The 26,056-nt window shown below is 45.8% G+C and overlaps 2 protein-coding genes across 2 annotated transcripts in view; both read left to right on the top strand.

The window, feature by feature from the left end:
* Positions 1–26,056, top strand: part of LOC121200363 (protein NLRC3-like) — a 567,821-nt gene that overhangs the window by 84,566 nt on the left and 457,199 nt on the right. The gene's annotated exons all lie outside the window — the stretch shown is intronic.
* The window catches only part of LOC121200364 (sodium channel protein type 4 subunit alpha-like), a 90,019-nt gene continuing 72,723 nt past the window's right edge, over positions 8,761–26,056 (top strand). Inside the window, exons 1-7 of the mRNA XM_041065623.1 lie at positions 8,761–8,882; positions 9,108–9,251; positions 10,680–10,798; positions 14,305–14,394; positions 15,407–15,535; positions 21,210–21,301; positions 22,967–23,209. Of these exons, the coding sequence (XP_040921557.1) occupies positions 8,781–8,882; positions 9,108–9,251; positions 10,680–10,798; positions 14,305–14,394; positions 15,407–15,535; positions 21,210–21,301; positions 22,967–23,209 (919 nt within the window). The 5' untranslated portion in view covers positions 8,761–8,780. The remainder of the gene's footprint in view (positions 8,883–9,107; positions 9,252–10,679; positions 10,799–14,304; positions 14,395–15,406; positions 15,536–21,209; positions 21,302–22,966; positions 23,210–26,056) is intronic.

The following is a 26,056-nucleotide window of genomic DNA, read 5'->3' as shown; positions in this document are numbered from 1 at the left end:
TTCTTTTATTTTTTCTTGTGTCCTTTTTTCTTTTCCTCCTTTGTTTTCCTGTCCTCTCCCGTCCCCCTGTCCTCTCCCGCTCTGAAACATTAATCAGAAACACATGTCCTCTCAGCCTGATCAGCTGGATGTTTCCTGAATCTTTTCCACCCTCCTGATTGGCTGAGAGCAGTGAGCCACAGGTGTCCGAGTCCTCACCGCCCACGTCCTCCTGATTTCTGATTTCCCCTGAGAACAATGGTGTGTGTTTGTGTGTGTTATTGTGTATGTTTGCGTGTGTGTGTGTGTTTAATTAAAGCTGTGGCTGAGTCCTGCACCGTCAGCCAGCAGAGTCCAGCTCTGACGATCTGGACTCAGACTCTGTGTGACGATGAGAATCACCACTGAAAAATCAGTTTAACTCCAAACAACCAAACCTGTTTTACTCTTTCTCCATGAGGACACACACACACGCACACACACACACACACACCCACACACACACACACACACACACACTGATTGCATGCTTGCAGCGTGCACACGTGCAGACTCATGCAAGGACACATAGCTTTCTATTTCTGTGTCTCTATCTCTTATTTCACTCTGTTGTTCTCTGTTTATCAGTTCACTTCTCCTGAATTCAGTTCCATAAATTTATTTGCGACGCTGCCGATCACAAACAAACAACACGTTGTTCTCCTGTTGTGTTTCTGCATGAATGATGATGTTTGGAGCCAGAAAAGCTTGAGTCTCTGTCAGTTTGTTAAACAGTCACAGAGTTTAACAAGTCACAGTGACTTCGCTCAGACTTCATCACATAACTGAGAGAGACTAAATGACCGGTAAGTTTCATATTTTCATGTGTTCACCACGTCCTCAGCTCGACAGCTGGCAGCTTCAGATACTGACACGGTGGAATCACCAGCACAACAAACCTGCAGCTGAGGCGGGAAAAAAAAACCACAGAGATAAAGAAAAGACACGCTAATGTGGCTAAATGACATAAAACTAAAGGGAGAAGCAAGGAAGGAAGGACATAATGAAGGAAGCAAGGACAGAAGCAAGGAATGAGGACATACAAACAGCAGACAGAAGAAATTTAAAAAGCAGCAAGGGAAAATAATGAAAGGTCAGAAGGAAAGGAGGAAAGGATGCTTGGACAGAAAGAAAGAGAGGAAAGGAAGGAATAAAACGAAAACACAAACCAAACACTGGGAATAAAAAAGTGCTGCTAGTTTAACAGATTCATTTTCACTTTAATTTGTGTGAAAACTGAATATCAGATCATTAATTTCACTGTTTTTTTTTTAACCCTTTTGGCGTCAGAGGTGTTGAGCTGCTACCTTCTCAGAGCAGAACTCATTTTATCATTTTATCATTTTATCCAAACAGGAAAATGTTGTTTTTCCTTCATTTCATCTGAGTTTAGTTTGGAGAGTCGAGCCTCTTCTCTGTGTGTGTGACGGGGATTCGACGACACCTATAAAACACTTTATCTTCAACACGACCTTGACCGGAATATGAACTGATACCAGCTCCTCTGAGTGTGTGTGTGTCTGTGTGTGTGTCTGTGTGTGTGTCTGTGTGTGTGTGCGTGTGTGTGTGTGTGTGTGTGTGTGTGTGTGTGTGTGTGTGTGTGTGTGTGTGCCAGCACGCTCAGAGGGGACACTCACTGAGACAGTGGAGCTAATATGGAAATCATGATATGATTTGGTTTGTGTCTTTGTGTCTCCACAGTCCCCTTCCTGTCCACACCTTATTGTTTTTACTTTATCCCTTAAATTATATGAATTTCTTCTTTAAAGCTGCATTAATTCATATTTTAAATGTTTCTACAGTGGTGGAAAGTAACTAAGCACATCTACTGAAGTTTTAAGTTTATTTAAGTCACAGTATTTCTCTTACAGCTGTGTTTACTTTGCAGATGATGGTTTTAAAAACCAAAGAAGAAAATCTGAGACGTTACATTCGAGTATTAAACAGAAGTCGTTCACAGTTTAAACTGGTCGACTTCATCACAGAAACACCGGAGAGTCGCACTGTGTGGAAGCTGCAGAGGACCATAGAGACAGCAGCAGGTCATAAACAGCAGGGTGCACTTGATGTTAACATGTAGAGAGCTCCACGCCAGCCCGCAGAGGACTCTGAGGTGAAGGCGGTGGCGTCAGAGCTGGCGATGCCAGAGGATTCGCTAAGCTAATGAGTCAGGTTGGCTCAGTGTGAGGAGTGGGCCTGGACTGTCTGCAGCCTGAGCAACAACAAAGCACAATGAACCAACTACTGGCAGTCAGGGACAATCAGTCAACCCCGCCGAGAAACAGAAAAGCACCTTCAGCAGCAGACTGATCCAACTCCCTCTGACGGGCCGGGACGCAGGAAGCCAATTTAGGGCCAAACAGTCTGAAAGGAAGAATAGAAGAGAAGAGAGAGCAGAGCCTTGTTAAAAAAAAAAAACAAAACAAAACAAAAAAAACCCTGAAGATCACAAGTTCCCCTGAATCACCCGCTTCTTTATATAATCGTCCATTCACAGACTGATAGATGAAAGACAGTGATGCATGTACAGTTTGTCCTGAAAAGACTGGAAAATGATTCAGAGCAGCACATTTGGTCTGTTTATTATATTTTATTTTCTATTTATTTATTTTGCAGGTGGAGCTTTGTTAGCAGCACTCTGTTTGTAGCTTTGCTGGATAAATGAAAATTATGACCTCATGGCAGCACGAGATAACTAACAAGAGGATGAATCCTCTGGGATCATGAACGTCTGGATAAAATGTCCAAACGATCCAGCTTGTGTTGGACCAACTGAACGCACGTCCAACAGGACGTATCTGACAGCGTCAGTCAGATCGGTTTGAATGTGTCACAGAACGAGCAGAACGATCAGGGAGAGATGAAGAACCCCACACACAGTTCTCTGCAGTACAACACCACCCGTCTGGAGCAGGAACTCCACCTGTCTGATATAAAAACTCAAACCTTACGAGCTTTTTAAAGGTGGGATTTTACGTGTCCGTGGAGGTGTGAAGGATTGTCATCCAACACGGAGCTTCAACATGACGCACGGAGGCAGCTGCATGTCAGGGTCACTCCCCCCGTCCCCCCACCCCCACCCACCCCCACCCATCCTGAAGCCAAACGGTCCCCGTGGTCCTCTGCCAGCTCGGCTTGGCCCTCTGCCTGATATCAGTGAATCATTTCCTGCACTGGGCAGCCGCTCGGCTCCGAGCTCAGCAGCAGCAGCAGCAGCACGGTGACAAAATGTGTTTTCTCCTCTCAGGCTAATTGAATTGAAGGTGCTGCATATTCACTGCTGCTGCTTCTGGACAGCAGCGTCCTCTGAGGAGAAGTATTTCTGCGAGAGTTTCCGCTCTCCATCACCGCGCTGTGACAGGACACTGCTTTTAGACTGAAGCAAAAGGGCTGATGGGATTGCTCCGGCGTGATGCCACACCTGCTGAGTGCTGTTCCCCGTCGTCCTCGTCTGTTTTATATGGAGGGATCGTAGTGACAAAAGCACAGCGAGCACAGAAAGAGTTCACATGGTATCGAACCTGCGAGTCACTAATACATCAGAGCAGTGTCCCTTTGCTTTGCCAACGTTCAGTGCTGCACCCTTCATGGAGCCAGGTGAAAAGTACGGGTCTGGAGATGGAATTACACACACACACACACCTGCAGTTAACATCTGCCTTTCTCAAATCAGCACCCACCTGCCATAAGGTTCACTCAGAGAGTCTCTGACTGCTGCACATGTTCCTGCTTTTATTTCGATTTCGAAAATTTGCGATTTATTTCGTGTGTTTTGCTGCTGAAAGACGATCAGATGATCGAATTATAGCTTGATTGGAACTGGACATTTCGTGCTGACTTGTCAATACTTTTGTCTTTAATGATCTTCTGTACTTTCCGGCCGAGCAGCACAAACGCTCGCTCCTAAAGAAAACCGGCCATGCGAACCAGACTCCGTCCACAAAGCAGGGACCACGGACAGAACGCAGCGAGACGTCTCTCTGCACATTTACATATTTACAGTTTTATGCAACATATGTGTTAAAAATTCAAACGTTAATTGAGGATTTACTTATTTATTAAAAGGATCAGAGTATTTCAGTGGTTTGACCTTATTTGACAAACATGCTTCAGACGTGATGCGGTAACAGTGAGGGAGGGAGAGTTCGTAGCTTGCCAGAGGTTGGGAGAAACGCTTGGAGGAGAAAAGAGCAAGCCAAGCGTACAGCCATTCTGTTCTCACACACACACCGAGACACACACACACCGAGACACACACACACACAGACACACACACACACAGAGACACACACACACTCTGTATCTGATGAATAGCTGAAATGGTATGGAAATAAAGGAGGACAGAATATGCATGCACCTACACCAAGCACATGGCAGTGAAAACACACACACACACACGCACACACACACACACACTCACACACACACACACACACACACACACAGGCAGGGCTGATGAATGCCTGAAAAAAAACAGGAGCAGGGAACAGACGCTGCTGTAATTCACTACAAGAACATTGTGTCGTTTTGTGGATCACATGCTGTTTTACTTGATAAAGGTGTGTTTCCGTGTGTGTGAGTGTTGCTGGTGCGACTGCAGGGGCCACGCAGTCGTATTATTATTAACCGAGAGATGACAGGAAACAAAGGGAGGGAGAGAGAGAGAGAGAGAGAGAGAGAGAGAGAGAGAGAGAGAGAGAGAGAGAGAGATGCCTGAGGACAGACCTTTGTTGTGATTTGTGGTTCATGGTCGACCCCTTAACCCCTTTGGCCGTCACGACACCCAGTGCCCAGATGCTTATGAGCAGGCTGCGTACAGTGTTATCTGTTTTCAACCAGGGGAACTTCACAAACCCAGAACCTGAACCTCACAGTGAAGTTCAGGTTGGTGCTGTGCTCAGACTCAGTCACAGGTCAGTAAGTTCCAAACTGCCGCTGTCAGTCAGTGATGTGCAAATGTTGCAGCCAGTACAAGTTCAGAAAGAAAAACCTGATGCAGAGATTTCAAAGAAAAAACTCTCCCATCAGTAATGTCAGTTTTCATCTGAAACAGGAAACTGACTGCAGATAAACACAGTAATCACAGTCACGTTTTATGCGTGTTAATAACGGTGCCTGCATCATACAGGACACAGTTATGTTTATTTCACGGGACACGTGTGGCGACTGTCCCGTCACCACACGTGGTGTGAGGTGTTGTGTGTCTGTAGGTTTATGGAAACACTGTGAAGCTTGTGTTACTGTGCGAGCTGCAGCGTCTGTCTGCATATTTGTGCCTCAGTGAGTCTGTGACTTTGTGCATGCTGATTGTGTGTGTGTGTGTGTGTGTGTGTGTGTGTCCTTCCTGAGGGCGATGCTGGTTTGGGTGGTGGGTCGTCTGTGTTCGTGTTTTGACCCAGAAATTCATCCAGTCTCCCTCTCACTCTGTTTCATAACATCTCCACTTCACTCTGAGTGTCTGTGGCGACAGTCCGTCCGTTATTGTACGTCGAACCGCTTCACTGTGAGCTGTGAGTGGCTTAAAGTTCCAGGCAGGTGCAGAATCAGGAGGGAACCTGCTTATTCACCTGTGACCTGACTGAGCTGGACACTGAGTGTGAAAAGCTAAAAAGAAGAAGTTGTGAAAAAACTTAAAGTTACAACAAAAAGTCGAGATGCCTCCACTTTACGAAGGTCGAGCTAATCTTAGCTAAACCGTGACCTGCGTCGCCTCAGGGTGTGTCAGGTTCCAGCACCAATACTCTGCATCTTTTTTAAATCTTTCTATTCCAGCTTTGTTGTGCTGCAGCGCACAGTGGTGTCTGTGCTAAGCATGTTGTAATCCACACGCAGTCAACTGCAACACAAAATAGGCCAGAACACAGAACGAGTAGTAAACAACAACACAAAGAGTGAGAAAATAAAAAGTCACCTCATTAAAAACAGTGAAATCAGGAAGAACACAAACCAAAGTGTCTCCTCAGCCCGAAGCTGAAGGAAGAAGAGTGAACTTAGAGATTAGAGGCTGATTACTGTCAGAGACGGCTGATATTAGACACATCAGCCTTTCTGATTCGGATAAACTCTTACCCACAATGCCCTGCAGAGCGTTCTCGTACTCTAAGATCAGTGTAAGTCGGAGAAAATATGTTGTTACATCTCAAATAACAGTCAGTTGTCAAGGCAGAGCAAAACATTTGGTCTTTTCAGCAAATAAAGGCTTCGTTTCAAATAAATAAATATAAAAATAAATAGTGCTCAGGTGAGGAGGAAAGGGAAGGAAGTAAACAGGCATAGGAAGTACACAAGGAAAGGATGAGTTAGGGAAAGAAAGGAGAGAGTAGAGAAGGAAGCAATTTAATAGGGAAGTAAAGGAGGAAGTGGAGAAGGAAAAGAGAAGAGAAGGAAATAAGGAGTTATGTAGGGACGGCAGAAGGTAAAAGATGAGGTCACGAACAAGAAGAGGAAAAGGAGATTTAGGAAGGAAGGAAGGAAGGAAGGAAGGGAAGAGCATAAGAAGCGAGGGAGATGAGGAGGAAGTGAAGCAAACAAAACGCTGTAGGTCACCAACAGAAAGGCCACGACACTCAGCTTCTCTTCTGCTTGACTTCAGTCAGAGGTTGAGCTTAAAAGTTGAGTGAAGTCCTGTGTGAAAAGCTCGTGTTTGACCGTGAGCTCCGGCACGGTGGTTCCAGGCTGGTGTCCGGGGAGCAGGACGTAACACCGGACCAGGTCTGTGGATTAAAATGCAGGTACATGGTTCTGTCAAAAGGTTCCTGCCAACAGTCCTGTGGTCCTCGGAGAGACGTGTGACCAATGAAATGCTGCTCCGGGGCCAAATTTAGCGCCATGAATCATTCATACAACACGTGTCTCTGACAGTTTTCATTCAGAAGACGTTTACAGTTCGAAATAACGACGCTTCAGCTCAGATTAGAGACGGACTGAGTGAGGACATGAGGTCCGATCCTCACTTAGGACTTAGCTTTGCTGTGAGGTGTCAGGAGTTTCTCCCCATCACGTCAGCCTTAATTACACAAAACTGCAAATATTTAAAAAAAGAAAATGTGTTTTTCTGCTTTTTCGTCCTTTTCCTTGAATCTGTGTCACGACTTTAGGAAGTTTATTATGTCGATAGGATCCTGACGAGTGTGTACGTGACCGAGCGTGGCAGCAGAATGGAAACCAGGACTGAACACACACACCAGCAGCTACTGTACTCAACATACGTGTGTGTGTGTGTGTGTGTGTGTGAGACGGAGTGGATGACAGCTTTTGATAAGAATGGAAAACAGAGCTAGATTTTCCTTTGATGTGGACACACACACTCACACACACACACACAAACACACACACACACACACACACTCACACACACACACACACAAACACAAACACACACACACACTTCAGAAATCAGATTTGGGAGCTGTGAAGAATAAATGCATGAAGGGTTGAAAAACGAGGCCTGTCTAATCATTCAATTAGGATCCAAGGCAGATGGTCACACACACACACACACACAGACCTGTTACACACACACACACACACACACACACACACACACACACACACACACACACACATACACACACACACACACACACACACACACACATACACACACACACACACACACTGACCTGTTACACACACACTTCTTGCTCTCTTCAAACTCTGGCAACACAATGTGAGTGATGGGCTTTATGTGTGTGTGTGTGTGTGTGTGTCTCTCTCTCTCTCTCTCCTGGTTGCAGTCGCTGCACCAGATGTTGGAGCTGCCCTGTGCAGACCAGTTAAGTTTTTCCAAACCAAACTGGGAGGATCGTGTCTTAATGGGCCCGGCCCTGTGCACGGGGGCGATGCAGTGTTGAACGAGACAAACAGTTGGAATTATTGTTTGCTTCCTGTCTTTTCATTTAGTGGAACTGAGGGTCTGAGGGACCAGGAGAGACATGTCCACCATGCTCCAAGATAAAATAAAATAATGATTTTAAGATCCCATTTAAAAACAAGTGCTTCTAGCATCAAAGAGGAGCTGTTCTCAGTAAAATCACTTTGTGGCGCCGTTCTTAGTGTTGGAGGTGTTGAACAGAGCAGGAGGATGCAGGCGAGCAGGTGTGGTTGTGCTCCATCAGGTCGGAGTCGATCAGAGATTTTCACGCTGATTGCTGCCTTTTCAAAGCGTCCGAGCGGCTGCTGAATGATGAGCGAGGTGAGGCTGGGGGCTGTCCTGAACGACGGACCGCCGTCTCAGAGGACGTAATCATTTTGTGAGTGAAGCAGCCATTTAATCACGGCTCCGTCCTGACGCTCTGAGACACTCCAGGCACTCGAATCAAACGCTCCTCATCTCATGAGTCAAGGATTCAAAATATACTTGACAAGTGTTTAACCAGTGGGTCGCTGCCGGTTTCTGCTGGTGAATTTTCCAGGGTTCTTTTATCTTCTTATTACTGTCAAATATCCTAAAATACCCAAACCAACCATGATATGTTCACAGCAGGAAGTTTGGTAGAGGTGTGGTAGAAAGGCACCCTGGGAAATGTAGGAAACCACTCACTGAAGAGAAAGGAAACAAGGAAGCTGAAGGACAGTTGGGTCAGCAGAAGATTTTAAATTGATTCTGATTCCATTTTTATTTGCCAGTGATTTTCTCAGATGTAAAGCTTCTCGTTGGCTCGTAGTTTTACAGCCATGGCTCGTGTCTCTGTGTGCAGCTGGTATACTGGGCCAGTCAGCAGCAGGATCAGGATGAGAAGATGGCTGGCTGTGTGTTTCCAATGGGACCAGAGAGCTTTCAGCGCTTCACGCCGGACTCCCTGGCGGCCATCGAGCAGCGCATCGCCCAGGAGGAGGCCCGACGCAACAAACAATACCAGGAGGTAATATACGCACACACACACACACGCACGCACACACACACACACACCAGGAGGCATTATTATTAAAACAATGGGAAACAGGAAAAGATTGACGGAGGGTAACACCTCACTGAAATAGAGACGTGGGGCAGAGAGAGATATTTCAGAGGTAGTGATGCTCTGGTGATGTTTTTGCTCTAGTGATGTTTGTGTGTTTGTGTGTGTGTGTGTGTGTGTGTGTGTCAGGACCTGGGCGACGTGGAGCTCCCCCGGCCCCGGCCCGACCTGGAGGCAGGAAAACAGCTGCCGCGCATCTTCGCCGACATCCCATCTCATCTGGTGGGCGTTCCCCTGGAAGACATCGACCCATACTACTTCAAAGACCAGAGGGTAGGTCACCCAGAGAGGGTGTGTGTGTATGTGTGTGTGTGTGTTTGTGTGTGAATGTGTGTGTGTGTGTGTGTGTGTGTGTGTGTGTATGTGTGTGGATGAAGGGTTTTGGAAATACCCCCTCTTTTCTGTTGGAGAATCCCTGGAAGATAAACTGACTCTATGGTAGCTTCACTGAAGACCAGAGGGTAGGTGACCGAGTGTGTGTGTGTGTGTGTGTGTAAGAGAGAGGAACACAGAACATAAAAGACTGATATAGGAAAATATATTTTGCGTTGGTGCGTTGTGTAGCACTATGAGACTTGAGTTGTAGTTGGCTGTGCACACATGCTCAGTCACGTGTTTTCATACGTGGTTAAATCAAAGTTCTGTTGTTGTTGCACATCTTCTTTTTTCTCCAGCAAAATTAAAAGATATTTTTAAGACTGGGCAGTTTTGGCGTAAACAGAACAAGCTGAAGATTATAGAGAAGTCTGTGAGAGAACATCAGAGGCAGATTGAAATCCTGACGTAGTTTGAGTTAAATGCAAACACAACGGTGTCGTCTGCATAAAAATGAAATCATTCATGGTGTTCTTGGTATTTTGAAGTGCTCGGGTTAGACACTTCACAGGTAACGTAATGTTAATGCCAAGTGAACTACGGGATGATTTGTCTGTGTGTGAGTGAAAACATTTGTCATGGCCTGTGGCTGTTTAAAACCCAGACAAAGTCTGGCTGAATATTCTAAGTGTAACACAGACGCACAGGTGTTGAGTGTGTTTTTAGCTAAATTCCCCAAACTCTGACTGTTCCTGCAGACCAAGTGGCACCGAGAACAAAGCTAACACACACACACACACACACACACACACAGTTCGCCCTGGATAAAACCCAGAGGAAACAAACACACCGGAGCTAAACAGGGAAAGAGAGAGAAACAGAGAGGAAGGAGGGTGAGGAAACTCCCCCGAGAGAAATTTCACTGGAGAGAGAGACGGAAACAGAAAAGCAGAGAGGCTGAGGGTGTTTTCAGACCTGGGCTGAATCAGCTGGTAACTTGTTGCCTGGTTTTTGCCGTTGGTCTCGTTTCTTTTCACACAGAAAAAATGCGTCACTGTGGGCAGAACGAAGGCTGCGTGTTCTGGGTTAGTACGTACGACTGTGAGCGAGCATCTCTCACCTTCACTCAGCTCTGTTCAGCAGACAGGTTTAATCTCTACGCCTTCACCCGACCTAAACTACTAAAAGGTTTTGCCAGATACGAGTGGTGCAGTCTGGATCAGGTTCACGAGGATCCAGGGTCTGCTAAATTACTACGACATTTCCAGGAACTTCAGAACCTCCCGGATTATTTTTCCCATCATTTCCTTTTCCCAGCGCCTGCATAACGAGCACGTTCCGAATAACTGCGGCAGCTAACACTTTCTCTCTGTTTCTTTCTTGCAGACCTTCATAGTCCTGAACAAAGGGAAGGCCATCTTCCGTTTCAGTGCCACATCAGCTCTCTACATCTTCAGCCCCTTCCACCCCATCCGCAGAATCGCCATCAAGATCCTGGTCCACTCATATCCTTACACACACGCTCGGCCACCACTGTATGTACTCTGCATGACGTCTCATGATCTGCAGGGAGGTCAGAGGTCAGATGTCAGTCACAGAGCAGCGTGCTTGCAGCCTGGAGGGCGTCAGTGTGTGTTGAAGGATGCTGTGTGTGAGCCGCCAGGCCACCCTGACGCCGTCATGGCTGAAAACATAAACAAACAGACGCAGGCTGGACGGTCGGTCCGTCGCCGCAGGCGTCAGAAGCCTCGTCGCTGTTTCCCCGCCTCGGTCTTTGTGCCGTTTAATCCCATCATCCCTGCATCACAGCAGCACAGGCCTGACGTGGCTGTGAATTGTGGGATGTTGCTTTCATTTTTTTTTTTTTTTGAGGCAGGTTTGATTTATGTGTGACACCGAACCGAAGCTCAGACATCCAGGGGTAATGTTTCTGTTAAAGGGGCATTCCACTAATCTTACACATACACATGCTTTTATAACAGAATCAAATTATAGTAATATGTTATTATTCATCACACAGTTTATTAACAGTGTATAAACCTCATGTGACGACTTTAATCTCTTTACATCCCTGAATCCTCTGAGACGAGTTTAGACTGGATCCTACAGCTGGATGGTTTCCAGGCTCACGCAAAGGAATGACAGCGTATTTACCAGTCGTGTCAACACAACTGTGTGTGTGTGTGTGTGTGTGTGCGTGTGTGTGTGAGCGAGTGAATCAGAGGACTCATCCTGTTGGTCGTATTTCTGAGCCAGATATCATCTTGAGCTGTCTGGCGAGCCATAAACATGACCAGTAAATATAACCCAGTCTTCATCAAGGTGGTTTCTGTACACACAAAGTGTGTACAGACACACAAACACACACTCTCAGGTGAAGCATTACACACTCACAGGTTGTTACAGTAATCTCCCGGCTGACTGAACCTCAGGGTCTGCTGCTGCTGCTGGACGAACTCTGACCTCTCACCTTTGACCCACAGCTTTCAGGGACTCTTAATAACATCAGACAGGTTTGTTCTTCACACCTGTGGAAACGTGGTGACATCACTGTGAACAGAGTTTTTAAAAGTTCTTTATTGGTTGTTTACAATAACGAGGCTTGCATCACTGTGCATGTGACTTTAAACTCAGTTTTAAAATTTGCGGTGGTGGAAAACGACCATCACGCCTTCTGCTGTTTTTAAGTTTTTACCAAAAAGAAAGTTTCTTTTCATACAGTCGCCATCGAAGGCGTCAGCGACGTTAAACTTAAATCCAGATGTGCTCAGAAAGGCCTCGCTGCGTTTGGCCTGTCACCCGTCTCATGCCACTCTCCAGCTCCACGCCGGCGTCCGCCTCAGGCTCCAGACGTCAACATGACAGGTATTACTTCACACCCAAAACTCAACAGTGCTCCCCCGACACACACCCCCCGCCCCCCACCCCCTGCACCCCACCCCCGCCCCTCACTTCACACTCATCTATTTTTACCGTGGGAGGCGGCTGCTGGTGTTGAGAGACGTCGAGCCGGTGGACACGCTGCTGTTGTCAGGGAGATAAGTGGGTGAAGAGGTCGGCAACGGAGGTGTGGTGCTGCTGATGTGCTGGGTGTGTGTTTGTGTGTGTGTGTGTTATAATAAGAGAAAAAATTAGAACAAGTGTGTGCTGGGGGGGTGGGTGGGGGGGTGTAGTCGCTGAAAGAGCAGAAGTTGTGGTGCTGAAGTGGACTTTTAGTGTGTGTGTGTTTGTGTATGAGTGTTTTATAAGTGTTTGTGTGTGATCGAATGGGTTCTGGACACACTGGCGCCACAGTGACAGGCTGAGGTGTGAGGCGGACGCACACACGCACACAGAGTTCTGACACAGTTACAGTGTAAGCATCGTGTTCTTTGTTCTTCTGAACCCACACACTCTGTGTTTGACTACGTGTCCCATGAGGCATTGCTCCGGGACCCAGGAGCTGCGCCGCAGCTGGTGGCTGTGGTGTCCCTTCTCTTCTGAGGTTGTGTTTACGGATGCACTTCCTCCCTGCTCCTCTTTCAAAATAAAAGCGGTCAGACCCGGGGGAAATTAGAGGCTTTGGTATGAACAGGTTTGATTAGGGATGAAAATAAAAACAGCTGATGGACCGTAGTGTTGTGTCCTGCTCTTTGGCTCCCTGAACAAGCTGAGAGAGAAAAGGGAGAGAATGGAAAGAATGATGGAGAAGCACAAATGTGGAAAGATGGAGAAAAAATGAGGGAAAGAGAGGAAGATAGATCCCGCAGTGGATGTGGGAGGTATAATGACATTACCGATATGGTGGCCTGGGAGGTCCATAACAGCAGGGCTATCATTACAGCATAATTAGCTCCTGGCTCTGCGGCGGCGGCGGCGGGGGGACATTTACGTTGTTTGTCAATCGGTAACCGTATTATCTCGCCGCCTGCCGCCGCGCTCCAGCAACATCATTACAGCCGGCACTCAATCAACAATTACCCCGCCGCTCAAACAACTTTCAGCTGGAGTTTGGGCCGCGTTCACACAGGGAGTATGTTCCTTCTGCCAAATTACAATAATTATGATTCATTTATAGCTGTGATTGACAGCTGAGCGAGGTTCCACAAAGTCTCTCCCACCTCATCGCGTGTAGCGCGCCGAACGTGGCAGGTGAAGGTGATATTTAACATGCATTGCTGCCTTCTGACAGTTTGGAAAGTTACTGCTCCCCATTATATGATGATTAGACAAGAGTGGGCCCTTTCTCCCATCGGTGCTGTTAATGGAATATTAATTTGCTGTATTGAATGTGGCAGGAATCGGAGGGGAGCGCTGAAACACACATGCTAACGCGCCGCAGCCTTTCAGTTCACTTCGTCTTTATTTAGCCCTAATGGGAAATCAGGGAAAGGTATTTAAAAAAAAGCACGTGTAAAATCACTTTGGCATGTGGAGGGTACACACACACACACACGCACACACACACACGCGCACACACACACACACTCAGTGGCAAAAAACACATTTAGCTGGCGTTTAGCTGACGCTTTGCAGAGAGACTCTCAGTGAGGAAGTGAAATCATAAAAGCTTCAGTTCCTCGATCGCCATCGTGACACTGAGCACGTTTCCATTTCACGTCTGAGTTGATGCTTTTATCCACAGTGGCTGTAAATCACAGGAAAGTACGATCAACCCAGCGAAGTGTAAAAACTTCGTAAACCTGAGCTTATCGCGGGTCAGATCTCTCACTCTTCTCTCGTCTCGTTACCAGTCAGCGATTTTCTGTCCCCGATCCCGTCCAGCCCCCCCACACCGGACCAGATCACAGGACTGACTGCAACAAGGGTGCGATCCCTCTCTGGTTTCCCACCAGCGGAAACTGGGTGGCACTCACTGGAATCTAAATCCCTACTGGGTTTTGGGCGACTACCACCCAACATCACCTGTGTGTCAAACCGTGGTACAAATGAAAGGCCTTTGTTTGGTGATGTGCTGCCTGAGCTGTTACTGCAGCTGAAGTCAAACCTTCTTGTTCCTTAACCTGCTCACGTTGTTCAGTTTGTTCATCATGTGCACCATCCTGACCAACTGTTGCTTCATGGCCATGTCCGAGCCGGCGTACTGGGCCAAATACCTGGAGTGAGTACACCTGGAAACTGTCTGCCTGCCTGCCTGCCTGCCTGTCTGTCTGTCTGTCTCTGTCTGTCTGTCTGTCTGTCTGTCTTCTTCTGTAAAGTCTGTGTTTTTTGGGGGGATTTGGGTGAACTGAGCCTTTAACGGCTCGGTCTCAGCTGACGTGACTGCCTCTCTCTCGTGTCTGTCTGCCTGTCTGCCTGTCTGTCTGTCTGTCCGTCTGTCCGTCTGTCTGCCTGTCTGCCTGTCTGTCTGTCTGTCTGTCTGTCTGTCCGTCTGTCTGCCTGCCTGTCTGCCTCTCTCTCCTGTCTGTCTGCCTGTCTGCCTGTCTGTCTGTCTGTCTGTCTGCCTGCCTGTCTGCCTGTCTGTCCGTCTGTCCGTCTGTCTGCCTGCCTGTCTGCCTCTCTCTCCTGTCTGTCTGCCTGTCTGCCTGTCTGTCTGTCTGTCTGTCTGTCTGCCTGCCTGTCTGCCTGTCTGTCCGTCTGTCCGTCTGTCTGCCTGCCTGTCTGCCTCTCTCTCCTGTCTGTCCGTCTTTGTTCGGCTGAGTTGACTCCTGTCGGGTCAAACTTGTTTCTGGGGACAAAATAAATAAGTGAAGGATGTTTTGCCTGAGAGTCGAGGCTCTGCTGATTTTATGAATATTCATCCGCCCCCTCCCTCCCTCTCCGTCTCTTTCTCCTCTTTTCTGTTCATCTCTCCTCTCCTGAGCTCAACTCCTTTCTTCACCTCCTTTCCTCCTCACTTTCTCCTTCCAACGTGTTTCTCCTTTTCCTCCTCCTCTCCGTCTTTACCATCTGTCCGTTCTTCTTTGTCTCCTCCCTCCATCTTTCACTTTTCCACATCCATTTTTCTTTTTCTTCTCTTCCACCTTTCCTCCCCTCTCATATACTTTTCTCAAATGTCTCTTTTCTTTCTGTTCTTCTTTCCCTTGGCTTCTCCCTTTGACTCTCCCCCATTTCTCTCATCATTTCTTTGCCTCTTATTCCCTCCCTCCTTCCCCCCTTCCTCCCTCCCTCAGGTATACCTTCACAGGTATCTACACGTTCGAGTCTCTCATAAAGATCCTGGCGAGGGGTTTCTGTGTGGGACCCTTCACCTTCCTGAGGGACCCCTGGAACTGGCTCGACTTCAGCGTCATTGTCATGGCGTGAGTCAAACACACACACTCACTCACACACACACACACACACACACACACACACACACACACACACTCACTCACACACACACACACACACACACACACACATTTCATTACTTTGATAACTGCTCACATTTTAAATTATGTCTCCACGTTCACAGAAGAGGGGATTCTCAAAGTCAAAGCAGCGAAGGCCAAGATTTCAACGACTTTAACGTCTTTAACATAATTAGGAAAAAAACTTCCTCAGGAAAACAAACACAAAGCTTCACCTCACAAATCCTCAATCCAAAATCACAAAATCTGACTGAAGCCGACATGAATTCATCCCAAACCTTTAAATTTTTAAAGGTCAGTATTTAAAAAAAACGTCTGCGTCTCACATGAAGTCAAACTGCTTTTTTTTTTTTGTTTATTCATATTTTCTTTTCAGTTTTGAAATTTCACAAAGACAAAATAAACAAATAAATAATAAGAATTTTAGAAAAAATCACCCACACACCAAAACAATAAAGGAAGAAAAGATTTTCTCCTTTAAACAGCTGCAAAAAATGGATGAAGCTTCAATAAGAAGTGTCAGGATGTTTTCAGTGAGTTTGGATTTTTCTGTCTCTGAATTAAATCTGCGTAGCTGCTCCATCTGAAACCTTTTCTTATTTCCGTGTCTTCCACTTCCTGTAGATGTTTCAAATTAATACCAGGGGAACATAGATTCTGCTGTTTCAGCCACTGGAAGGCTTTTAATGTGAAACTTCGGACCAGGAAAAGAACTGCAAAGTAGAAATGACAGGAATTAATGAGCGAGTTCGAAAGAGGAACTCGGAGCTGCAGAGTGGTGGGACGGTTTGACACCACTCTGTTGTTGCACTGACGGGATTAGAGCTGTGGAATTAAAGACTAATACAAGCCTGTCTCTGCAGCGGAGGACGTGTGGTCTGAAGTCCGTTTCCACAGATAAGCAGAAATGTATTTGTTAAGTTCAGACATGTTTGCAAAGTAAGGAGAAACTAACACAGCTCTCTCTAACAGCCGAAGTTGTTGTCTCACTGAGACGTCCGCCCAAAAGCTCGGACCAGAGAGGGACAGGAAGACAAACTTTTATCATTAATACACTTAAAAAGCAGGAGTCTGGGCGGTTTAAAAATATCTCGAATTTGCGCATAAAACTTATGATGAGTTCAAATAATATGACGCACTTTCATAGATGAAACAACCCAAAATATAAAACTGGTGAACGTTGGCCACAAGTTAATTTTATAGTCTATAATTTATAATAATAAAAACAATATTTTGCTGATAATATTTCTGGGTTTTTTTCTTTGTAATTGTATTTTTTGTTGTTGTAATCGTGTTTTTATTTAACTAAACGATCTAAATGCTTTTCATGTTTTTTTGAGTGGCAGTGAGCTCAGTGTGATTTGAACCCGGCAGTGTTAGTGCCTTGCTCCGCTCGCTGACCTCTGCTCTCCTTGGATCAGATCCCATCACCCTGCAGACTGTCCTGCTTTGGAGGTCGGGGGTGTGGGATGGCCGGTGGGTTGTCCCTCCATTAAAAACACATCTCCCTGTGGCAGGACGGACGTGAAAAATGCTGTGTCTTCCTTCATTTGTTTTAAAGTCATGGGATATCTGTGAGGTCACCTCCATATCCTCACACTCGTAAAACTGAGTTCTGAGTGTCCCCCGGACGTCGTCGGTGGCGCCCACTCTGCGAGCAAATCCTGTCGTTTAGTTTCAGAAAGAAAGAGCGTGACCCGTCCACTTCGTTAATTGACTGACTGATGGAAAATCACTGCGGTTTGGTTTGGTTAGCGATCAGGCGGCAATCAATCAGAGAGCTGAGGAGCTGGAGGCGTGCAGCGAGGGACGCCGCCGGGAAGATAAACGATCGGAATGAACCGATCGGATCAATACTTGACCCCGAGGCTCAGCTCTGAGGTTTCCGTCACAGCACAACGAAGCGGTGTCACCTCTGCCGCTGCCGCCCAGTAAATTGAAATGTCTTGATGAAGGTGCTCTGAGATGGTGAGACGCCGTGTCTGCTGAGTTACATAATACGACCCCGATGACCTGCCGCCAAATCCCTCAGAGGGAAAAATGGCTTCACGTAAAGGACGAATTCACCATTAAACACTCACCACTTAAAACACACATCTGCTGGTGATGGACTTTACACTCTGTCTGCATTCAGTGGGTCTGTTGCTTCCTCAGCTGGACACGAAGTCAAGACATGTCCAGATATTTCTGTCAGCTTCAGTGGAAACCCTGCTGCCTGTGAAGGATGTTTGTATTCTGCTGGACAGCTTTGCCAAATACGTTTCAGCTGGATGCAGGTGATGTCTGGACGTACAAAGCTCCGTGCTCCTGTGTGTCGCTAACACAGGTTTAGGTTTGCTAACGCAAACTATTCCCACATAAATGTGGTTTTTAGGAGAAACAGTTGTTATGTTTTTGGTGCGTTTCTTTCTGGATTTTAAATCATTTAAAATCTGGTGTTCAGAAATTCACCAGAGAAGAAACAGAGAGCAGTTTCTGGTCCTGATTCCTGCGGCGGTTTTGCTGTCGCGTGTTTGTCTCGGATTCAGTCCAGGTTTACGCTGATGTTGGATTCACAGACATGTTTTACGAGGTGAAGGATTTCAGTGCAGCTTTTTGCCATAAAAACTTGGTGAAGCAGCAGAATTTTTTTAAAGCCTTTAACCTAATGTCCACAGGTGATTGCACCATGAACATGTGTGATGTTAATGAGGTAAATTTATCTAATTTAAGCGGGAACGTGGACAAATGAACAGATGGTGATAATCTGAGGGACTAAATGAAGAAACTGGATCTTTGATTTAGGACCAGCAGCATCAGCTGGCTGCTCATTTCAGACCATCACTGAACTGAGGAACCAAATAAAGACATTAAGCGCACAACTAACTCATTTATCAAAGAAAACACTGACCAAGCTTCTCAATCCAAATCTGTAAAAGTCCAAAACATTTTCCTTCAATATATTAAATTTACAAAAAAAGCTTTAACATTTCACCTCAAAACTAATACAAGAAAGTTTATTATGTTTAAAAAATCTTAGAATTATCTGAAAATTTTAACTTTAAATGTCAGAGTCTCCTCATGTCAACTGTCAGGACATCAAACCTCCTCTGGTGACTGTGGAAAGGCATTCTGGGAAACTGAGGAAATCGTTCTAGTTTCAGGGAGAAAAAAGTAAACAACAACAACAACATCAACAACAACAGCAACAACAACACCGAATATTCCTCCTGCTCACTCTCACATCCCTCCACCTGTTTATCGATCATTCAGTGACAAAGTGTTTATCTCTCGTTTGGCCTCAGAGCGACACACACACACACACACACACACACACAATGTCAGTAGGTGTGTGTCCTTGAACCAAAGGCCGTCCTGCGGTCAGATGGATCTTTAGCAGGACGGGGACACATAAGTCACCTCTTCTCTCTCTCACACACACACACACACACACACAAACACACACACACACACACACACACACACACACACACACACACACACACACACACACACACACACACACACACACGGCCCGCCCCTGTGCTACTGATATTGCTGCTGTAATGACATGTTAATGGCTGCCATCACCAGACTCCGCAGACGTTTTCACAGCGTTAACGGTTCAACAGTTTAAACACAATAAAATCATCATAAATCATCAGTGTTAATTAAAAAAAGCAGAACAATCGTTACAGTGAAGACGTGAGCAGAACATCTCTGCCATCAACTCCTCGTCCTCTGCCGTGAAATCTCATCTTTTACTGCACAAACCGATCCAGACTTAATTACTCACCGTTTCTGGAAAGTGCACTTGCATTTATTTAAAACCACGTAACCAAAAGACAAAAAGGTGAGAGCCAGCCATCACAGGTAGATCTAACCGACCCATTTAAACACATTCAGAGGAGGAAAACATTCAGAGGAAATGGGAAAGAATCAGATGTTTACTCTGTCTAACACATGAGAGCAGAGCCGGTCCTGTGGCCTCCGTCTGCTGGTCATCCTACCTGCATGTAAACGGCCTGCTCTGGCTGCTGTGCACCCACGCCTCCTCTGTAATTCAATCAGCCTGCCAGTCAACGGCCGTGAAATATGAGCCGTAATGGAGGGCCGTTAGCGGCTCGGGATCAGATTACTCGATCTAACCGGGGGCCCAAAATGGCTGCCGTCGCCATCGAGTATCTGATCTAAAGGCGACGTGTTCACAGGCTGGACTGTAGTCAGACCTGTCTGCTGAGAGGAATTATAGCTGATGCTATGCACTGATGGTCCATGGAACGCTTTCACAAATTCATATCAACTCAAAAGTGGACTGGGAGCACTGGCCATGCCACTGGTCTGGTTACAGCAACACAAATGAATGCATCCGTACAAATATTCATCATCACGACATTAACACATCGACATGAGGCTGCAGATCACGATGTTCACAGGAAACACGACAAACTGACATTTGATTCTCTCTGAATCTGTTATCTGTTTTCTTTCCAGATCGGTCACACTCCGTGGTTGTATCACAGCTGCCCGTAGCACCTCCCGATCCCAGATCTCCTCACAGATCTCTGCTGACGTTTTAGTCTCAGCACAGTTCAGTTGTAGAGTTCATTTTTGGGCGTCGGTGCTCTGTTGGCTCTGTAACAAATCAGGAGTGTACCTTTGAATCACCACAGTATTTTCAGACTCTGTCATGTTTGTCTTCTTTTGTTGTATGTTGACTACCACCACACTGCCCCCTACAGGCTGTTAACAGAGTTTATCAAAGTAGGGAACCTGCAGGCGCTGAGAACCTTTAGAGTGCTGAGAGCCCTGAAAACTATCTCAGTCATCCCAGGTAAGGCCTCACCACCACCGGGGGGCGACAAGGAACAGAAAAAAAAACACAACAAAATAAAAACCCCTTGTCATCGTATCGTCGTCGTGAACGTCCGCTCTTGTTCGTCCCATGTCTGCTGTGTCTTGCAGGACCAGTCCCCGCCCACCTCCCACTCTCTGCCCAATCAGGGGTCGCAGGTGTAATCACCTGGCTGAATAAAGAAATGGGGAAGTCAGATGTGTCAAAGCCAAACACTTGACTGTAACTGGACGTGTTTAATTTGTTTAATTGGTTAATAAGCTAATATTCTGGGAGTTTTATAAACTGCTAATCAACATTAAGGCTTTGAATCCGTACCAGCAGTGGCTGCAGCAATTAATCAGAGTTTACTGGTTTTGACTAGTCATGTAAAAAAAGACACAGTATAATGACTGGTTCACTATGGCTGGCTCTCATTAGATGCAGGTCCAACTCGAAATGTGTTGGACAAACACCCAGGGTATCAGCTTGTAAAACGAAGTTAGTCTGTGTTACTGCAGAGGTGGAGAGTGTTTGAAACTCTCAGGATGTCTGAGCGAAGTTTGTCTCCAGTTTGTTGTCCATGTGAACTGCTGGAAGCATCTGATTTCCCCTTCAGAAGTGTCCAAGTCTTTGGCTTGAGCGTCCACTGTTTCTGTCCAGCCCAGCCTGTCTCTGCTGGATCTCTCTCTCTGTCGGTCTCTGCATCTCCACCTTTCTATCCCTCTGTGTCGGCTCGTTGTTGTTCAGTGTGGTCATACCCTTTTGTGTGTGTCTGTTTTTGTGCTTCTGTCTCCCGGCTTGTTGCAGATATGTGACTGAGTTTGTGGACCTGGGTAATGTGTCAGCCTTAAGGACGTTCAGGGTGCTGCGAGCGCTCAAAACCATCTCAGTCATCCCAGGTGAGGAAGCGAACGCAGGGGAGTGAATATCAAACGCACCCCTCCCGGCCTGCTGGAAGCACCAAACCTGTGTTTGGAGTCTCATCCTGCATACTACCTACTGAATACTACACTCTGCTTTATAACACCCATCTGAAGACAGTACACTTAGGTAGTATGCAGAGAGAAGCGCTGAGTGGACATCAGAGGTTCAGCAGAAAACATGGCGTCATTTTTAAACACAACTGTGGATCAGTAGCATTTCATCAGATCTGAACCCAAACCAATCCGGATCTTTTCTAATCCAATCAGGTTTCAGCACAGCTGACGCATTATGATGAGACCTGTGACCTGCCGGCTCAGTTCATTACCTGACTCAGATACTGGGGGTCCTGCTGTAGAACAACGAAGCTGATAAACTAGAATTAGCTGGATGAGAGCAGAGGACATAACGTTAGAACATAATCTGCCTTTTAAATTTTAATTTAACTCACACTGTGGAATATCTCTTCGAATCTGACGCTGGCTCGCCTCTGTATGTCTCCACTCTGCATGTTAGCATGTGGCGCTAACAGCGTTATTAACATGTTCTGAACATGTAATAAAAATCACAGTCATGCCGTTGTGGTGGCCATGTTATAACAATGTCTAATACATGTTATAACAGGATAGAAGCGACGTGTGAACAGCATGTCGCGCAGTGACTGCAGCCGTGGCTGAACGTGGTCACGCCAGTCATTCATTAGTTTACAGACGACTTTGTGTTCACGTGAACGAGCCGTTTGAGAAGCAGATGAAAACGAGCAGAGTCTGTTTCTAATGAATTCACTAAAGTGCTTTCAAGTGTGAGAAGAAACTGCTTGTTTCTTTGGTTTGGACGATTTGGACGAGGACAGTCCACTTGTCTGCAGCCTTTGTGTTCGAGTGTGTTTCGTTCCTGCTGTTTTTACCATATGTTGGTGTGTGTGTGTGTTTGTGTTATATGAATGTTGTTGGGGGGATTGTCGCCTGTTTTGTTTTGTTTGATTTTGTCATGATAACAGTGATTTTTTTTCTTCAGTGGAAACATTTTGAAAAACTTAAAGCTGCTGTCGGATGAAAACTAAGAAATGAAATAATTTAACAGGAAAGGAAAAGGAATGTTTGAACAAACCTCCGAAGGTTTTCACCCGACAGCAGTTATATATTTAAACTGACTTTTATGAGTTAATAGTGGTTTATTATCTCGTGTGCATAAAGATGGCTGCCCTTTAGTTTCCATCCAAAATCTGAACGACCTCATTTCAGTTTTTCACCTCATTTGACAAATTATTATCAATTTGGATTTTTATAACTTTACAGCTTCAAGTCTGTTTGAGTTTGGACTGAAATGTTTTGGCTCAGTGTGAAGAGGCGGGAAGCTTCGATGATGATGATGATGATGTCGGCTCAGGTCACTGCCATCTTTATCCACCTGGTCTGTGGTTTAAATCCAACATGTGACCCATTATTCAAAGTGACGATTGCATTCAAATTTAAAATTGAATTTTACTAAATGGAGATCAGTGAATTATTAGTTAGAATCATTTTTCATGGAAAAAATTGATCTGTGACTGTTTTCAATGAGGCGGCAGTAATAATAATACTAACAGTATTTATTCCTGTGCTAATCCCGCCTGCGTCCTTACACCCTCGGCGGTCCCTCAGGCCTGAAGACCATCGTTGGTGCTCTGATCCAGTCTGTGAAGAAGCTCGCTGACGTGATGATCCTCACCGTCTTCTGCCTGAGCGTCTTCGCCCTCATCGGCCTGCAGCTGTTTATGGGAAACCTGCGGCAGAAATGCGTGCGCAGCACGGCGCACTGCGTCAACGACAGCCTGCCGGCCAACACCTCCTTCTACTGCAACAACAAGACCTGGGCCTCCATGAAGGACTTCATCAACGACGAGGGTGAGGATCAGACGCTAAACTCGTACTCGCTGTAGGCGTCGATTTTGGTTTGAGAATTTGACTCTGATGTTTCTTCAGGTGTTGACTTCAGTGTTTTGCATTTAAGAAATGAAGTCGTCGTGGTGTGAGCAGCTCAGCCGCTCAGGAAACAGCTGATCAGCGTGTGCGATCTGATGTGATCATAAAATCCTGGTTATGAGCTTTAACTGTAGTTAAACAACAAAAACAAAACAACAGAACAAAAATGAAGGAAATGTAAAAAAAAATAAAGGGACATTCATTTAGTTTGGAGCAGAAGATGAGAGGATGAGACGGCGACAGCAGAACAAGACCTGCTTCCAGTGTGTGTGTGTGTGTGTGTGTGTGTGTGTGTGTCATGCTGCAGCAGCGACTGGTGTATCCTAAATGGACTGGACAATGTCATGTTGGCACTGTGGTTACAACTGACGTCAATAAAGACACACACACACACAGACACACACACACACACACACACACACACACACACACGTTGTCAGGGGTGTGATGTGTGTACAGGCAGTTCAGCTGGGCAGTTTACCAGGAACATAGTACATACAAGACGTCACACACACACACACACAGAGGTCATGCGAGGTCATCTGGTATATACACTATTTGACATGTCAGGCATGTTGACCAGGGAACATAATATACGTTATGTGGACATTCTTACACACACACACACGTTTATATATATAAGCATATATAGTACATGTAGCGCACACACACACACACACTCACAGGTCGAGGTCAGGGTTAAGGAAACACTTAACGCTGCTGTCAGATGGAACCTGAGCCTCGTCTTTTTCTCTCCATGTGACTAAAATACTGAACGGACCTGAATCTAAACAACGTGCAGAGTGAAATATTTCCCTGAAAATCATTCAGTCATTTCTTTTGTTTCTTGTCTTCTTTCACTTTCTCTTATTCTTATTTTTTTCTTTTGTTGTTTGTTTGGATTTGACACCTCCTCTTCATCTTTCTCCTCTCGTCTGTTTTGTTTCCCTTTGTTTGCAACTTTGCTTTTGTCTTTTTTTATTTTGCCTTTTATAACGCCTCTTCTTCTTTGACCTTCTTTCTTCTTCTTTTTTGGCATATTTGATCTGATTTTAGTTTCTTTACATTTGGATGAATTTATAGGGTTTTTTTGTTAGTTTTTTTGCCCTTTGACCACGAGACAAAAAAATCACTCTTTTATTTACAGTTTTTCTTTTCATCCCTGCAAATGAACTAAAATCGTGTGCAGCACAAACTGAACCAGCTCAGATTTCTAAGCAAACCTTGAATTTTTCCCGGTTGCTTCTCTCCGGTTCGGAGCAGTGGAAGTAGATTGACTCTCCAGCAAGAAGAGAAGAGACGCCTCCTTAAAAATACACCTCGGGACAAACAGACTCCCTCATTATCCAAAAACAGATGTGTAATTATTTAAAGTAATGACGTTTCGCTGTAGCACAGAGACCTGCTCTGACCAGACGGCAGTGCAGAGCAGCGGAGCTTTAACACCAGTGTTTCTGCTGCGACTTTACTGCGAGAAGAAAGAAAGAACTGAGCTTATAGTAATGCAGTTTGTCTGGACATGCTGCTCCTTGCTAATGCATCTTCTATTTATTCATTTCCAGTTTGCTTTGCCATCTATCACATCAAACAAATGTCCCCCGCAGGCTCCCGTATCGACCTTTAAAAGCTGCCGTGAAACCTGAGAGCCGAGTTGCGGCGTTAAAGCTCGTCCCGTTCGGCTGATCTGAAAACAGCCTTCAGTGGATCGATGGTGGATATACTCCGTGCTAAACATTTCCCATCATGCCATGTTTGCTCTGTCTGGTCAGAACTGGCTGACAGCAGCAGACATCATGTACAATCCCTTTCCCTTCTGCTGAGCAGCAGACGGAGCTGATGTTACGGCCAACACCAAACGCTGGGATCTGAGGTTTAAATAAAGATCTGAGCGTTTAAAGGAAGTCCAGGTGTTTAACGTTTGTATTGATGGACCCAGTGGTTTACAGGGGAGGTGACTAATCCCTGGGCTGTGGCAGCGTTACGATGATACGAGACCTGATGCACAGGTGTTAAAATGTTGAAACCTTGCTAATCTGAAGAGATGGAATCATTCCTGCTCAGTGTGAACAGATCTGTCACATTTAAAAGCCGATTTGAGCTTTGGCTTTTTGCAGCTGGATTTATCCTCCGGCTCAGGCAGATTAACAGTGTCTCGCTTTGTTTCGCGTCGACCAATAACTCTCCTCTCCGTCTCTGTCACGTCTGCAGATTTTCCCCGTGTAAATTTATCTCTTGCAGATGAAAATGTATGAGGGGAGTAATTTGCAGCTCTTGAGATTGAAGAGAAATGAAATTAAGCCCACTCCCTCGATGTCCCGTAGAGACAATTTTCCAAGTTTCTGCACCTCTGTAAAATCTTCTCAGACGGGGGTCGCTGAAAAAACCTTTATTAAATGTCAGCCCCTGTGCTAATATGCATTTATTTGGGGGGAGTTTTGGAAACCTGAACGATGGACTTCAGGTAATGACTTTAAGTGGAATGTTTTTATCTGCTTTGTCTGGGGAGAAAATTCCTCAGTGACTAATCTCAGCACTGCGTAAAGGCTTCATGGTTACTTTGAGCTCGGGAACAAAAAGCACTCCGGACTTCAGACGTTTTTGTTGGTGAGCGGGGACGCCGTCTCCCTGATGCCCTCGATAACAAATGAATGGCTGCGCTCCTAAAAAGCTTAAGTGCCTTTGGTGCAGCGGCGGTCAGACGCGGTCAGACGCGGTCAGAGCCAAACAGAAGCTCCGCGGAACCTGGTTTTGTTTGTTTGGGGAAAACTT

Source organism: Toxotes jaculatrix, chromosome 20, assembly GCF_017976425.1.
Source record: "Toxotes jaculatrix isolate fToxJac2 chromosome 20, fToxJac2.pri, whole genome shotgun sequence".
Lineage (NCBI taxonomy): Eukaryota > Metazoa > Chordata > Actinopteri > Toxotidae > Toxotes > Toxotes jaculatrix.
The sequence above is the reverse complement of the archived record's forward strand: the minus strand, read 5'-3'. Positions and strand labels throughout refer to the sequence as shown.